This window comes from Oryctolagus cuniculus, chromosome 2, assembly GCF_964237555.1.
Source record: "Oryctolagus cuniculus chromosome 2, mOryCun1.1, whole genome shotgun sequence".
In the NCBI taxonomy this organism is placed as follows: Eukaryota; Metazoa; Chordata; class Mammalia; order Lagomorpha; family Leporidae; genus Oryctolagus; species Oryctolagus cuniculus.
Genome location: NC_091433.1, coordinates 194,557,399 through 194,571,997, shown reverse-complemented (window position 1 = coordinate 194,571,997; position 14,599 = coordinate 194,557,399). Strand labels below are relative to the sequence as shown.

Genomic DNA, 14,599 nt, shown 5'->3' with positions numbered 1-14,599 from the left:
GTGACGCCCATGCCTGGGGGCGGGGACTGGCTTCCAGGGAAAGGCAGCGTGAGCCACTCTGGCTGAGTGCCCACTCTGCCATGTCCACTCCTCTGAGCTCCAGCCACGCCAGGCTGTGAGTGTCTTTTCCATGTGGCCCGCCTGGAAGCCCAGGCAACCACAGACACACCGTGGCTTACTCAGTTCTTTGTCCCATGCCACGAGAGTGCCTGGTCAGAGGAAAGTTGGCATCAAGTCATGGCTTGTTTGTTAGGAGAAAGTCGAGTCAGAGAGATTAAATCGTGTGCCTGGGTTATCTGGCAGTACACAGGCGGCCTGCAACCCAGGACTCCTGACAGGCACACTCACAGCTGGGTCACACCCTGTCCCTGTGGGGCACCAGGACAGCAGCCACGCCTGGCCACACACTCAGAGCCAGGAGCGCAGGCGCCCAGTGCTTGTCATGGAGGCAACCATCTGTAGAAAACTGGCCTCTGAAAGCAGCTTGGACTTTGTTGACTAGAGGGAGGGAGTGATGTGAATGGTCTTTGAAGTTGGAGTGGAGACTGGCTTCTCCTGGTGGGATACACGACAGTTGCCCCGTGCATCCCAGTGGATAGCATGTGGTGGCTGTGCTGCGTGCTGTTGGATCTTGCGTGGTTTGTGTGTAGCAGGGAGACATGATGGAGAGAGAAGCTGTCTGGTGTCGCCAGCTCTGGGCTCTCTCACTCCTCGGTTCAGCAGGGGATGATGGATGAGACTATGAATCAGAGGTATAAGCCAGGAGCCCGGGCAGGCAGGGACTCCCTCCACGTGGGGACAGGCGCCGCCGCTGCCGTGCCTCCCTGAGGATGGGAGTCATTAAGTGGAGGCTGTTACCTTGGAAACCATTCCCAGGTCTCCCCGTGGCTCCAGCCCAAGAGCTAATGGGGCCTTTGGTGAGGAGGGAGCAGTCACCAGCTGCAGTGTTAGCCCGGAGCACAGACAGAGCTCAGGCCTGGAGGAGCCTGGGGAGACTGGGGCCCAGCCTTGGCCGTCTGCTCCTCCCAGTGTCGGGGCTCCTGGGAGCCCTCGACGAGCGGGCGGGGAGTGTGGGGAGGCTGGAACGGTCGAAGGCCAATGCTGTGGTCCGGCTCTGCTCTCACCACCCCGTCACGGTGCACAGAGCCGAGGCCAGCCGGGGGTGTCTCTTCCCGTGCTGTGTGCCGTTCCGGACCTTGACCGTCTGCCTCCTGCGAAGCCCGATGGGATCTTTTCTGGGGGCCTGGCTGGGTACGGCACACTCAGTGGAGGCTCAGGGCTGTGTGGGCTGAGGTGCTGCAGAGGCCACACACACACTGCAGCCCCCGTTCCTGGGTACTGTGCGAGCTGCCACGCACTCACGGGAGCAGTCCCCACAAGTCCCCACGCCTTGCTCCCCCGCCCCCTTACCCCCGTCTCCTCTGGCTGAGTCATCTTGCTCCAGCTAGCTGGGACAGCCGTCCCCACGTGTGCCCTGCAGGCAGCAGCCGCTTCTTCCAAAGCCACCTCGTGCCGTCTGACAGCCAGGAACGTTCTTAGAAAAGCAGGCTTTGGCGCAGTCCACTAATTAGAGAAGAGCTAAGAGTCATCCTCTGAGTGTGGGGAGCGCCCTGCAGATGTTCTGTTGCAACGAAAGCCACTTCAAGCGGGCACAGGTGCTGAGCCTGCAGCTCCTGCACCCCATCCTGGTCTTTGTAAGCTTCAGCCAGACCAGCCCACTGGAGGGCTGCGAGCCTTGATTAATTTACCATAAAAGAGAAAAGAGAGCGAGAAGTAGGGGGGCGGACCAGGAGCTGGCCAGGGTGGCCTCTGGGGGCAGCTGCTGACACCAGGCATTCCCTTCCCAGCAAAGCTGAGCCGTGCACACAGAAGCCAGGGCCAGCACAGTTCACCAGCACTCCTGGGGTCGGCCACGCGAGTGTGTCAGACTTCTGCCTGCCCCCTGCACTTGGGGACCAAGGTAGAGGCACCAGGGCAGGCACGTTTATGTCAGGCACCAGAAAGTTTGTATAGCATTCAACCCACCTTTTTGTTCTGTTTTCTTGCACATTTGCTGGAAGTCTCAGGATACCTCAGCCGGGGAGTTAGTGACATCGTTGTGTGTCCAGGTGTTCAGGGGTGGTTTGGGGCCACCTCCTGCACGCCCAGGGGGATCCCCAGTGAGCTTCCCCCCTGCCCTTGGTACAGGCAAGCCCACCTGCTGGCTGCCAGTCACAGGCGGAGCACGTGTGCCAGAGGCTTCCGCTGCCTTCCAGGAGTCCCTTCCATCCCAGGAAGGGCCCTGCGGAGCAGCTCCGGGCCAGCAGCCCACTGCCACACCTTGGGAAGCAGTCCCCCACCCGCCACTTTAGGCCGGTGTGCTTCCTGCAGAGCAGCCGTGTTCCGGGCGACTCCTCCCTCAGTGAGAATTCAGCGTCTGCCCGGACCAGACGAAGGGAGCTCAGGCCCGGTTATTTCAGTTACTGCAATGTTTGGGCAAGGACCAGGGCAAGGACCAGGGACCAGGCCTGTGAGCGCATCCTGTTTATAAAGACAAGTGTCCTAATTCCTTTTAGTGGGGCCTCTCTGTTTCAGAGGGAAACGCACTGCTGGGGGCACTTCCACGCCACAGTTGGCTTGGGTCTTCCATCCCTGTCCTGCTTTCCCAGTGCTGGCGGCGCAGCCTGCCTGGGGCCGGGTCCTGGCTGCAGGTGTGGGGCCTGGGGGCAGAGCATTGAGCCTGGAGGGAAACCAGGGTTCCCAGGGACCACGAGCATTCTGGGTGCAGATAGCTTCCCTGAAGACGATGCGGCTGTCTGGAGACCTGCTGCTGCCCTCTGGGAGTGGGGAGGGGGTTGGGAGCGCTGGGAGGGGAGGGAGAAGGACACAGCGGGCAGAGAACTGTGCTGGCCAGTCATGCACTGTCTCAATGGCGGCATGTTGGGGAAGGCACCAGAGGGGCCCCCGCGCTGAACCCCGAGACCCTGTGGCCCCAGCTTTGATGTGCATTTTTCCTCCCCATGCCAGAGGTGCTCTTCGATCCCTGTCGGACATGGTGCCCAGCGTCCACCTGCCAGGCCGTGTGCCAGCTCCAGGACCTGGGGCTGCAGACGCCCCAGCTCGTGCAGTGCAAGGCCTGTGACATGGAGTTCTGCTCGGCCTGCAAAGCCCGCTGGCACCCTGGCCAAGGCTGCCCAGAGACCAGGCCCATCACCTTCCTTCCTGGGGAGAGCAGGTACGTTGGCACGCGAGCTGCTGCAGAGGGTGTGGCCTGGAGGCCTGGGCTGGGAGAAGCAGGAGAGGGTCCTTCCTGAAGGTGCTACCAGGGCGGGGACACGGCTGCTGCTGGGTCGGCCCTCACACGTCTTCCTCTTGAGCTTCACACCAACCTTCTTGTTTCATCTGTGGGTGTATGCATGCATTTTTCAAAGATTTCTTTATTTATTTAAAAGGCAGAATTACAGAGAGGCAGAGAGAGAGAGAGAGAGGTCTTCCATCCGCTGGTTCACTCCCCATATAGACACAACAGCTGTAGCTGCACCAATCCAAAGCCATGAGCCAGGAGCTTCTTCCAGTTCTCCCACGTGGGTACAGGGACCCCAGCACTTGGGCCATCTTCTACTGCTTTCCCAGGCCATAGCAGAGAGCTGTTTTGGAAGTGAAGCAGCCAGGACTCAAACCGGCACCCATATGGGATGCTGGCAATGCAGGCGGCAGCTTTACCCACTATGCCACAGCACTGGCCCCGTATGTATTTTTGAGAACTGACTTTGCCCCAGGCGTTGTGTGAAGCCCCACGGACAGACAGATGCTTCGGAACCACACTCTGCCTGGCCTCCTGGAAGAACACACATGTCCACAGTGCATTGCTGGAAGCACACACGTGTGCACAGTGCATTGCTGGAAGCACACATGCATGCACAGGGCCCTGCCGTGTGGATTTTAAGTTCTCAGATACCTGAGGTTTTTCCAAGACCCCACTGTGTTGAGGGTGATCCAAAATAGAGTGCAAACACAGGAATGAGAGTGGGGTGTCAACAGTCTTAACCCCAGAAGGCTCACCCGCAACAGGCTCGCAGCCACGTGGGCCCCGGGCTGCGTTTCCCTGTTTGTGGAGGATGTGGGAACACTTGTGTTTCTGCTCTCTCTGGGTAGCCAGATGGCCGGGCCACTTGCCCAGTGGACACTGCAGCATCGTTGTGTGCGCTTGGAAATTTCATGGATGGACCCACACAGAATCGCTAGTATCTGGGTCTTCCTGTCCTGAAACGTCTGCAGTGTCACAAGGTCCAAGTCCACAGGCGTTGAGGCCGCTCCTGAGCCAGGCACTACCTGGCTGCCCTGCACCCTGGAGGTGTGGCCAGCTTCTCCCTGCTTTCCTCCATCCTCCCATCCAACTGCCCAGCCCGGTTGCCCTGGGCACCTTGTTCCAGCCACGGGGCTCTCAGCATCCCTGCCACCCACCCCTTGTTCACACATTTGTTCCTGTACCTGGAACACCTCTCTCCGCCCTGGAGACTGCTCACCACCCTGTAGGACAGGGCCCGCGTCCCCTTTGTCAAGCTCCTGGTTCCCAGGGCAGGGCTGCTGCCGGCACCCTCTGTGTGTGCACACGCCGCGTCTTGGTTCCTCTGTCAACAGGGCTGGTTCTCCCATCAGGCTGAGCCACCCTCGGCACCTGCCTGTGTTGGATCTTGGTCCCCCTGGCAGGCATCGTGTCACCCAGACTTAGGGGTTTTTGCAAGAAGAACCCTGCTCCTTGGTTTGATGAGATTAAAATAATTGGCAGGGCTTGGTTTCCATGGTGGAGGCAGTGAGTAGAAGGCAGACTGTGACATGCGCCCTGGCATAGCAGCAGAGCCCTGTGCTTCCAGGAGAACCCCCGTGGCATGAGTGCGTGCATTGCCGGCGTTGTGTCCGGCTCCATCGAGGAGTGAGGACGAGCGAGCGTCGTCCTGCTCGGATGCAGCGGCGCCAGCTTTGCTGCTTGTGTGAACCCCTGTTCCGGGGAAGGAGGCGGAGTCCTTGGGCTCTGATGGCTCGATTTGTCTTCCCCTCTGATATTCCACAGGGACAAGTGAAATCAAAATTCACGATTCTCATTTTGTAGAAATTAACAAGTCAGAAGATTTCACATAAAAATGCTCCCCCAGGAGAGGGGCAGGTCCAGCCACACCGAACTCGGGCCCTTGCACTCATAGCCGGCAGCACAGCGGCCGCCTCTCCGGAAGCCTCTGGGGATGCAAAGCTCACAGCCCTCGACGCCCGCTCCTGCCTCCCAGGAGCAGAGGCCGAGCGTGAGTCCGTGACCAGCAGATGCTCATTCACCCTTCCCGTGTGGGGTTTCCTTAAGGTGGCAGCTCCCCTTCCCCAAGCTTCTGACCGGCACCCTGTGTGCCCCCTGGAGATGCTGGGGGCAGGTGCGACGGGATTCACAAACTCTGTCTCCCCTGGTAAATTTGACTTCATCGGGGACAGTATTGCGTATAACCCAGACGCCAGGGCATGCTTAAGAACCCTTGGTTGTCACCACCATGCACGTGTTGCCGCATGAAACCACGCACCGCAACCTACAGATTTCAACCTCCTCTGCACACTGCAGTGCCTGCCTCCCTGCTCCGTCATTTATGTGAGGCTTAGCTTGCGAGTCACTTGAGAGTGTCAGTCTCATTACTTCAAAGTCACGCCACCACAGTCTTTACCGAACTTCGTAACCCTCCTCGGTCGTGGGATTTGGTGCCTCATGACTTCTGGGTCTTTGCAAAACCAGATCCGGTCTTAGGAGGAGGCCTTGGTTATGCTGTGAGGTCCTGCTGGAGGCACTTGGTGCCTGTTGGCTCTTGTGTGGATTGCAGCACCTGCTCATTGGACGCTCCGAGGTGTGCAGCCTGCCTGGTCTTCTGAACCGGAGGAAGCTTAGAGCTGCGGTTTTAGGATCATTCACGAATAGTATGGCTACCAGCCACCGCTTGTTGAGTGGTTGTCAGCGTGCTGGTTTCTGTGCCTGTGTGCATAACTTGTGTGAACTCCTAAATCCTCATGGCAGCCCTGCGGGAGCAATGCCACTGGCCTCCTTGGTGCATTTTGCAAAGGAGGAGACTCGGACTGGTGGTTCGTAAGTAGCACAACCAGGATTCGTCAGCCTCGAGAGTGCTCCTGCCTGCAGGGCTCACGCCTTCCTTCCAGGATTTCTTCACTGTCACCCTCTTCACTCACAGGCAAAGTAGACTCACTTGCCCGTTAGAAACGTCCCACTGCTCATCCTGAGCTGCCGCACCCTGAAGGGTGTTCAGTCCTTATGTCCCCTGATGCTTGTGGGATGTATTTCTGTGGGAATGCACTCACAACCCCAGTGTTTCTCAGCTTCAGTCAATGTCCACTCATGCGTGTGTTAAGTTCTTCAAAGACCGCTCCCCTCAAAGGGGAATGGTTTTTCTCTTGGTACCATTAGATGGCTTGTAGTCAGGTCAAACGGTAGCAGCCTCCCACGACGGGATCACTTCTCTGCAGCGTACCAGTACCCTGGCGGGCGCTGTCACTAACGTCTCGAGCAGCAGGAGCGGGCGAGCCTCCCTCGGGAGGCCTCAGTATCTGGGTCGTCGCTGCCTTTTGCTGGACGCTGTGCGGGTGCTGGGTGCTGCCGGTGCTCTGATGCCTCGTCTCCTCCCAGATCACACTGTGAAGCTCAGAGATTGTCACACAGCTTGTGTGTAGCAGAGCAAGCGCTTGCCCCAGGCATACAGAAAAGACCTTTGTGCTACCAACCACTACAGACCCTGCCAGACTTCTCAGGAAGGCATCTTGATCTGGCAAAGCCAGTTAGGACTGTCTAAGCAACCAGGGTGTGCTTGTATGTGTGTGTGTGTGTGTGTGTGTGTCTGTTTTTTTCTTTTTTTTTAAGATTTATTTATTTATTTGAAAGTCAGAGTTATGGGGGATGGGAGAAGTCTTCCATCCACTGGTTCACTCCCCAGTTGAATGCAACGGCCTGAGCTGTGCCGATCCAAAGTCAGGAGCAAGGAGCTTCTTCTAGGTCTCCCACATGGGTGCAGGGGCCCAAGGACTTGGGCCATCGTCCACTGCTTTCCCAGGCCATAGCAGAGAGCTAGGTCGGAAGTGGAGCGGCCAGGATTGAACTGGCGTCCATATGGGATGCCGGCACTGCAGGTGGCTGCTTAACCCACCACACCACAGTGCCGGCCCCCTGTTTTTTCTGATAGTAGGAAAGTGCATTCAATTTGTTATCAGCCCTTTGGAAAGCACACAAATACAGGAATAAGGACATGGCGTTGGTCATAAGAGCCTTACTCAGACACCCCGATTACAAGCTCTTTGCCACAATTTCTTGGCTTGTCTGGACATGTATGCATTCGGATGGATGCTGCCACCGCTCTGTTTTTCCCCTAAAACTGGCTGGTCCCCGATGTTTAGATTGTCTTTCCTGGAGTTTCCATGCCTTGCTTCTATGTCATTTACTATCGGAGACGCCGGTCCCTCCGGCTGAGCAAACGCTTGCCGTGTGCCGACGCTGCCCCGCGAGGCAGGGCCCCTGTGCGCGAGCCTCACGATGTGTCTCCCGCAGCGCCACGTTCAAACTGGGAGACGACGACGCCTCCATCAAGCGCTGCCCCAAGTGCAAAGTCTACATCGAGCGCGACGAAGGCTGCGCGCAGATGATGTGCAAGAACTGCAAGCACGCCTTCTGCTGGTACTGCCTGGAGTCCCTGGACGTGAGTACCCTGCCCGGCTTCACACGCTGTGCCGGGCTCTCGGGCTCGGGTTTGCAAGGACAACAGGGGGCAGTCATGGCCTAAAGAGCTGGACAGAGAAGTCGCCCGTTACCCGGTGCCTCCGTGAAAGCGTTGTTCACTGTGTGCAGTGGTAACAGCTCGGGCAGGGATTCTGAGGCTGGGGAGCCCGGTGCCGGCGTGAGATTCAGCCTGGGTGTTAAAGGGCTGTGAGGATCTCAGGTTTTATCTAAGGGGCTACTGTCTTGGTCAGCTCAGACCACAGTAAGAGACTAGTGTAGACTGTGTGGCTTAAACAACAGCTGTTTCTTCATTTTTTAATATTTTATTTATTTGGGAGGCAGAGTTACAGACAGAGAGAGAGAGGAAGAGACAGAGAGAGAGGTCTTCCATGCACTGGTTCACTGCAGAACCAAGTGGCTGTAATGGCTGGAGCTGGGCTGATCCGAAGCCAGGAGCCAGGAGCTTCTTCCTGGTCTCCCACACGGGTGCAGGGGCCCAAGGACCTGGGCCATTTTCCGCTGCTTTGGCAGGCACATTAGCAGGGAGCCGGTTCAGAAATGGAGCAGCTGAGAAATGAACCAGCACCTGTACAGGATGCCAGTGTCACAGACAGACACCGAGACCACGTGCGGGTCTGTTAGGGCAGTGGCACAGGGGGACTGAGGCCGCAGATGGCCGAGCTCGCCAGGCATGGGGCAGTTTCCAGTGTCCATCTACACCCACGTCGTCTGCGGGGCCTGAAGGGTCAGCTCTGCTGGGCGTCGGGGAGGAAGTCTTCCGCTCGCTGGAGAGCCCGGGCGAGCTGTGTGCTGAGGCTCCTGTGCTCAGAGCATTGCCCGGCCTGCAGAGCTGCCTGCGCCTGCAGGAGCCGGGCTTGCCAGGTGCCCCCCACCCCCCACCGCCAACACACACAGAGGCCCAGACTGTCCTGGAGTGGCCTGGCCTCACACGGTCGCTGCCGCTTGTCAGCACCAGTTCTCCTACAGAGTCTCGCGTTGCTAACGCATTTGCTGATGGATCGCATCTTACTGTGTCCTGTCCCTTTCGAAACTGACGCAACAGTCGGGCCTGCCAACCAGCGGCCATGACTCTGCCTAAAGAGGAGGGACGGGGATGGCCGGCTTGCCGACGTGTCGTCAGGTCCACCCGAGGACTTCCGGGGACCAACGTTGGAAATCACAGACAGGAAGGTGGAGTGCCAGGGGACTGCGGTTTCTCAGTGCCCTCCCCAGCTGCCAGGACACCGTCTCAGGCTGGCTGGGGGAGCACTGCCTTCCTCCTCTGCTCCAAAAGCTGTGCACCCCTGCTTCACCCCACTCCTGCCTCGCCTGCGCCACAGGAGCCGCTCCACGCTTTCCCTCCATCACAGCTGCCAGCCCGGGGCTGCCTGTGCAGGTGCCGAGCTGCTGGGAAACGACTGTTGCCATGGAGACCTGAAGAGGATCCGCCTTGGGGTGATGACAGGGGCACTGACAGTGATGGAGCGCGAGGGTGGAGACACACGTGGCCCGAGGCCCCCAGCTCGTCCTCACAGCAGAGGGGGCGTCCGTAGCTTTTCTCTGCTCTCAGGGTGCAGCACCGAGGTGCACGTTCCTGCACACGCAGGCTCCAGCAGTTAGAGACTATCCCAGCGCTTCCTGCTTGTGGTGTCCCTACTCCCTGTGGCGGGCACCTGGGGGACCCCTCCCTGGTTCTCAGCAGTAAGCGCCGGCCCAGCGTCCACTGCTTCCGGCAGAAAGGGCCGTGTGCAGCTTCTTTCCTCGCTCGTTTTTTCAAGGCACAGGGTAGAGTTTGCCGTAGACTGAGATCCTTGTGATGTGCTGTCCTGTATCACTTGTTCTGCACACCTGCTGTGTTTACTGAGTGTGGTATTTCTATGAGTTGGAGTGACTGCTTCATGCTTGCTTTTTAAAAAAAGGTTTATTTTTTATTTATTTGAAAGCAGAGATACTTAGAGAGGGAGAGGCAGAGAGAGGAATCTTCCACCTGCTGGCTCATTCCCCAAATGGCCACAATAGCTAAGGCTGGGCCAGGTGGAAGCCAGGAGCCCCGAGCTTCGTCCAGGTCTCCCACGTGGATGCAGGGACCCAAGCCATCCTCTTGGGCCGTCCTCTGCTGCTTTCCCGGGCACGTTAGCAGGGAGCTGGACGGAAAGTGGAGCAGCCAGGACTGGAACCAGCACTCCCATGGGATGCTGATGTCGCAGGAAGCGGCTTTACCTGCTACATCACAGTGCCAGCCCCCTCTCATGCCTTCAGGAGAGCAAGTCCAGGGGGTCAGCAGGCGGAATCCAGGTCCAGTCTCTCTTCTTTCAGACCCTAGAGCCGTCATCTTTGCATCCCGCCTGGCTACGTCCATCCAGAGTGTGGCAGGAAGCACTGAACTGCAGGTGCTTTCAGTGGTCGCGGCATCAGTTTGCTCTGATCTCCGAGCATCTCACTGGTTGTACTGCGCTGTAGCAGGTGCGAAGGCTTCCTTTCAGTGAAGGTTGGAGAAGGCTTTAATGAAACGTCTCTGAACAACAGCGGGAAACCCTCTGGTCATGACAGGGAGCCAGATTCCCAGCAGCCGCCAGGGAAGCCAGACCCAGGGGCTTCAGTGGTGAACCTGAGGTCTTTATACATGAGCACCACAGAGCACTCTGATCAGGCGATAAGATCGGTGCATCCTACATACACGTTCATCTTGTTCGTGACCCCTGCACTGAGCGTCAGGGGAACAGAAGTCCTTGGCCTTAAGGGACCTGACTTGTTCTTGGCAAAGACCCCCGTAACACGTGCTGTCAAGACCCTGTGACGAGGGCCGTCTACAGTGGGAGAAAAATCCACCCACAGCTAGAGGAGGCAGCCAGGCCCTGGTCTGGGGGCATGGGGGACAGCGGAAGTCACGAGGCTCCGTGGGAATGGGCTCATCAGGGAAGGAACGTGCTGAGCCCGGAGCTCCCAAAGATGTGGACCTGAGCAAGAAGCACACGGAGATGCCTGTGGCCTGAGCACGGACACGAACGCTGGGAAGAGAGCATCCTGCAGGTGTGGGTGCCAAGTGAGGACCTGGGCCTCCGGTGCAAGGCCCTGTGCTTCCCAAGTGGCCGTCCAAGGACGTGGGGACCCTGCCTGAGACCTGCACTGCCCGGTGACTCCCACGTGCCAACCCTGTGGCCTCTTCCACAGCTGGAGACCCTAACGGCTTCTCAACCCTGTGGCCACGTGATTTGTGCAGCGTCTCAGGAAGCAAACTCGAGCAAGAGCCTATGGCACAAGCCGTCATGATCGGCAGCGTGGGAAACCAGGTGTCCAAACAGCCAGCTGGGCTCCAGCCTTGTGCGCGTCAGCAGCTGTGTAACGTGGGGTGCAGTGAAGAGTTCCGGGAGGAGCTCATGGTACATGAGTCAGAGGCACGTGGAGGGCTGGGAGAACTCTTGTCTGTGTCTGCCCCTCCTGCATCCATGGCATAGACCGGGTGTCCAGACGGAGATGAGCAGGCAGTGGCCGTTGGACTTGCAGTCCCTGCAGAGGCTTCTTGCTCCTGCCTACCGAAAGCCAGGATTTATGGACATGCCAGGAGGCACCAGGACACCGGAAGCTTGACCTGGGATCAGCAGATGCAAGGCTGGTGCCTTCTTGGTACAAAAGGAAAATGAGCCACAGCCACCCAGGTTCACGGTAGCACCGGTGCTTGGAGGAGCAGGGAGCAGCGACCCCTGGCCCCCTCTGCCCGGTTCAGAGGTGACTTTCTACTCTCTGGGACACACAGGGCCCTGAGTTTATCAGCTCTCCTTGCAGAAGGAAGCAGTCTGTGTCCAGGCTCCGTGCGGCGAGCACATAGCCCTTGCCGCTCCTGGGCCTGTTTACCTGTTCCTTTGCTGGCATAGACTGGCAGGCAGCGCCCCCTGTAGGCTTTGCTCAGAAAGGCCACTCCACTCCTGCTCAGTGGGGTGTGCGGGGAGTTGGGACCCGACCCTGAACTGGGGAAGGCCACGTCATTCGAGAAGTCGGCACATATGAGCGGCCGGGCTCCAGGAGACCCTGTGTGGCCAGTGAGGGTTGCCCTAAGGCAGTGCTTGGAGGTCCTGGGGTTGGGGAGTGAGAACACGTGGACGAGGCCTTGACAGGTGTTTCCTGGGGCACCCAAAAGGCAGCCCCTGCTCTCTGCTCTCTGTCAGGGAAGTTACAGGTGGAAAGTGGCTGCCAGGCTGCATCGTGACCACCGAGAGAAGCTGGGGTCTGAGCTGCCGGAAGCCCGTGTGGCAGCGGTGGGGGACGCCATCCATCGGGGGGAGGCCGTGGACTCCAAGCCAGGGCCAGGACAGGCCTCTGAGCTGTCACGCAGGCCGCAGTGGTCGGCTTTCCATCCCTGTGGTGAAGTGCACGAGAACACTGACTTCAGGAAGAGAAGAGGGCCCTGGAGCCCCTGCTAGGGCGCTCACGTCTGGGGTCGGGGGCCCCGGCCAGCCTCTGTGAGGGTGGTGCATGGCAAGGTTGGGGTGTTGCAGAGGAAGCACCCCCTGGGAGCCAGGAGCAGACAGACCTCCTAGAGAGCCGCCTGTCCAGGGCATGACCCCAGGGCCTCGCAGCATGCCCACCGCCTGGACCCTGCACTCGGATTAGGTGTACGCCCTCTGCGTATCATTAACTTAGGACTTGGGGGTTACTGACCTGTGTGAGTGCACACCCAGATCCTATGTAAGCCCTCACAGTTGCCGTGTGTCCGCACAAAATGTGCTTCTCCCAGTGAGCTCCAGGGGTAGCCCCTGTGCCCAGGGAGGCCCTCCTTGGATCTGGAGATGGAATTCTGGCCAAGACTCCTCCTAGTGCCCCAGGCTGGCTGTGCCCTCTGGGCTGCTCCCCAGAGATCGGGAGGGACCGCTGGTCCAGACGCAGAGCCGGGGTGCCCAGGGGCGTGCCTGTCTCCCTGGCCGGCTCCCTCCTGGGCCTCCAGTCCCCGTGAGCTGGCTCAGGTTCAGCCATCCCCAGGCCCAGCAGGAACGCCTCGCTGATGGCTGCTCTCTCTCTCTCTCTGCACCTCCCAGGACGACTTCCTCCTGATCCATTACGACAAGGGGCCCTGCCGAAACAAGCTGGGCCACTCCCGCGCCTCCGTCATCTGGCATCGGACGCAGGTAGGCAGGCAGGCAGGCCGGGGGCCTTGCTCGGGTGGGAGGAGGGATTACACGTGTGCGGGTGCCTGTGGTTTCCCGAGGCCTGCTGTACAGGAAAGCAGAGCTGGCCAGCGTGGCTCCTGCTGGGATTCCAGCTGTTCTGAGGTTGACCTTAACGCGCCACAGTAAATATGGCTCACTTTTAGCACACGGCGGAGAGTTAACAGCAGACCTTGGATCCACATTTTTCCTGGCCCGGGTCATGGTCCAGCTGCGGACTGCTTTGCCCTGATGGAGGGCTTGCTATCCAGACCCGAGGCCAGCATGTTGGTGAGGGAGAGCGTGGCAGCGGAGGAAGGGAGCGAACCCAAGCCGTGAGGCCGGCCCAGCCCGCGCAGCTGCTGGCCAAGGGCCGGCCTCCGCGTCCACGTTCCTTGTGTTTGCAACACTTCTCTAGCACCGCTGTGCGCCAGGCACGGTTCCAGAGTGGCTCTTCACACCCGTGCATGAGACGTGTGCGCCCCTCCCTCAGGGTGCCAGTGTTCTCTTCAGCACCCAGCTCCCGTGTTTGCCCCCGCACGCCCGTGTGAGTTGGCTCTGGCGCGGTAACAATGCATAGCAGTGCGTGTTTCGGGCACAGTAATGACGCCCAACCCTGCACAGCGGTGGTGCGTGGTCGCTCAGAGCTCAGCGGCTGAGGTGCAGGCGCTGGCAGAGCCGCCCTCTATGGAGACATTCCGGGGATGCTGCGCACATGGCAGGCCCCACCCAGTGTAGACACCTGTGGGATACTGTGCACAAGGCAAACCCCACCCAGTGTAGATAACCTCAGGATGTAGTGCATGTGCCAGGCCCCACCCAGTGTAGACACCCCCGGGATGCTCTGTACAGGGCAGGCCCCTCCCATTCTAGATACCCCTGGGATGCTGTGCACAGGACAGGCCCCTCTCAGTGTAGACACCCCCCGGATTCTGTGCACGGGGCACGCCCACCCAGTGTAGACACCTCTCTTCTGTCAGCTGTGGGTGGCTTCTGTGTTCGGCCCTCCAAGCTCTGATCCGTCCCAACACAGTGGAGACCTCCTGGTCCTGCAGTTTGCCTCCAGCAATGAGGCCGACCCCAGGCTGCTCACTTAGAAAGTGCTCTTTCCAAGAGCCCGCTGGTTCCCTCCCCTTCCTGCAGGCTGCTCCGCTGGGAGCAGGACTTGGCTATGGCAGAACACGACCCCGGGACTCACAGTCCAGCCCTGTGTCTGGCAGAGCTCTCGACGACGCACAAAAGCAGCCGCAGTGTCTCCCGTCAGCGTCTTCCCGGCCTCTTTATGGCCTTCGCAGAGCTGCACCAGCCTGGGCAGTGCTGACGGCTGAAGCCCTGGGGACCTGCCCCGTTCTCGCACCTCCAGGGCCTCGGCCCTGAGACCCCTGCGAGCTCCCTGCCCCTCCGCTGCCAGGTCCTCACCCCGCCTGCCCCTCGGGATTCCCGCGGGTGCTCAGCTCCGTGCCTCGGTCCCCCCACGCGGTGGCCCTGTTGGCGTCAGCATTGCCAGCGGCCCCTGCTCTCTCAGTCCCCGTCTCTTCTCTGGTAAACACCCAGAACCGTTCTTCGTGGCAGGGGCTTGTGATCTCCGACCCTGTGCCTGGGGCAAAGCAGAGCTTCAGAGCCTGCAGCTGCGTGAGGCGGGGTGGGGGTGGGGGTCCCACGGCCTCCGTGCACTGCGGCTCTGAGCAGAACCACGTACCAGGCAGGAGACGGCCAGGCAGGCTGAGATAGT

At 59.6% G+C, this 14,599-nt stretch overlaps 1 protein-coding gene across 7 annotated transcripts in view; it reads left to right on the top strand.

Moving 5' to 3' along the window:
- The window catches only part of RNF144A (ring finger protein 144A), a 113,353-nt gene that overhangs the window by 89,606 nt on the left and 9,148 nt on the right, over positions 1-14,599 (top strand). For all 7 annotated transcript variants that reach the window (XM_070069755.1, XM_070069757.1, XM_070069756.1 and 4 more), the window contains 3 exons: positions 3,007-3,214; positions 7,562-7,709; positions 12,760-12,849. In XM_070069755.1, the coding sequence (XP_069925856.1) occupies positions 3,007-3,214; positions 7,562-7,709; positions 12,760-12,849 (446 nt within the window). The remainder of the gene's footprint in view (positions 1-3,006; positions 3,215-7,561; positions 7,710-12,759; positions 12,850-14,599) is intronic.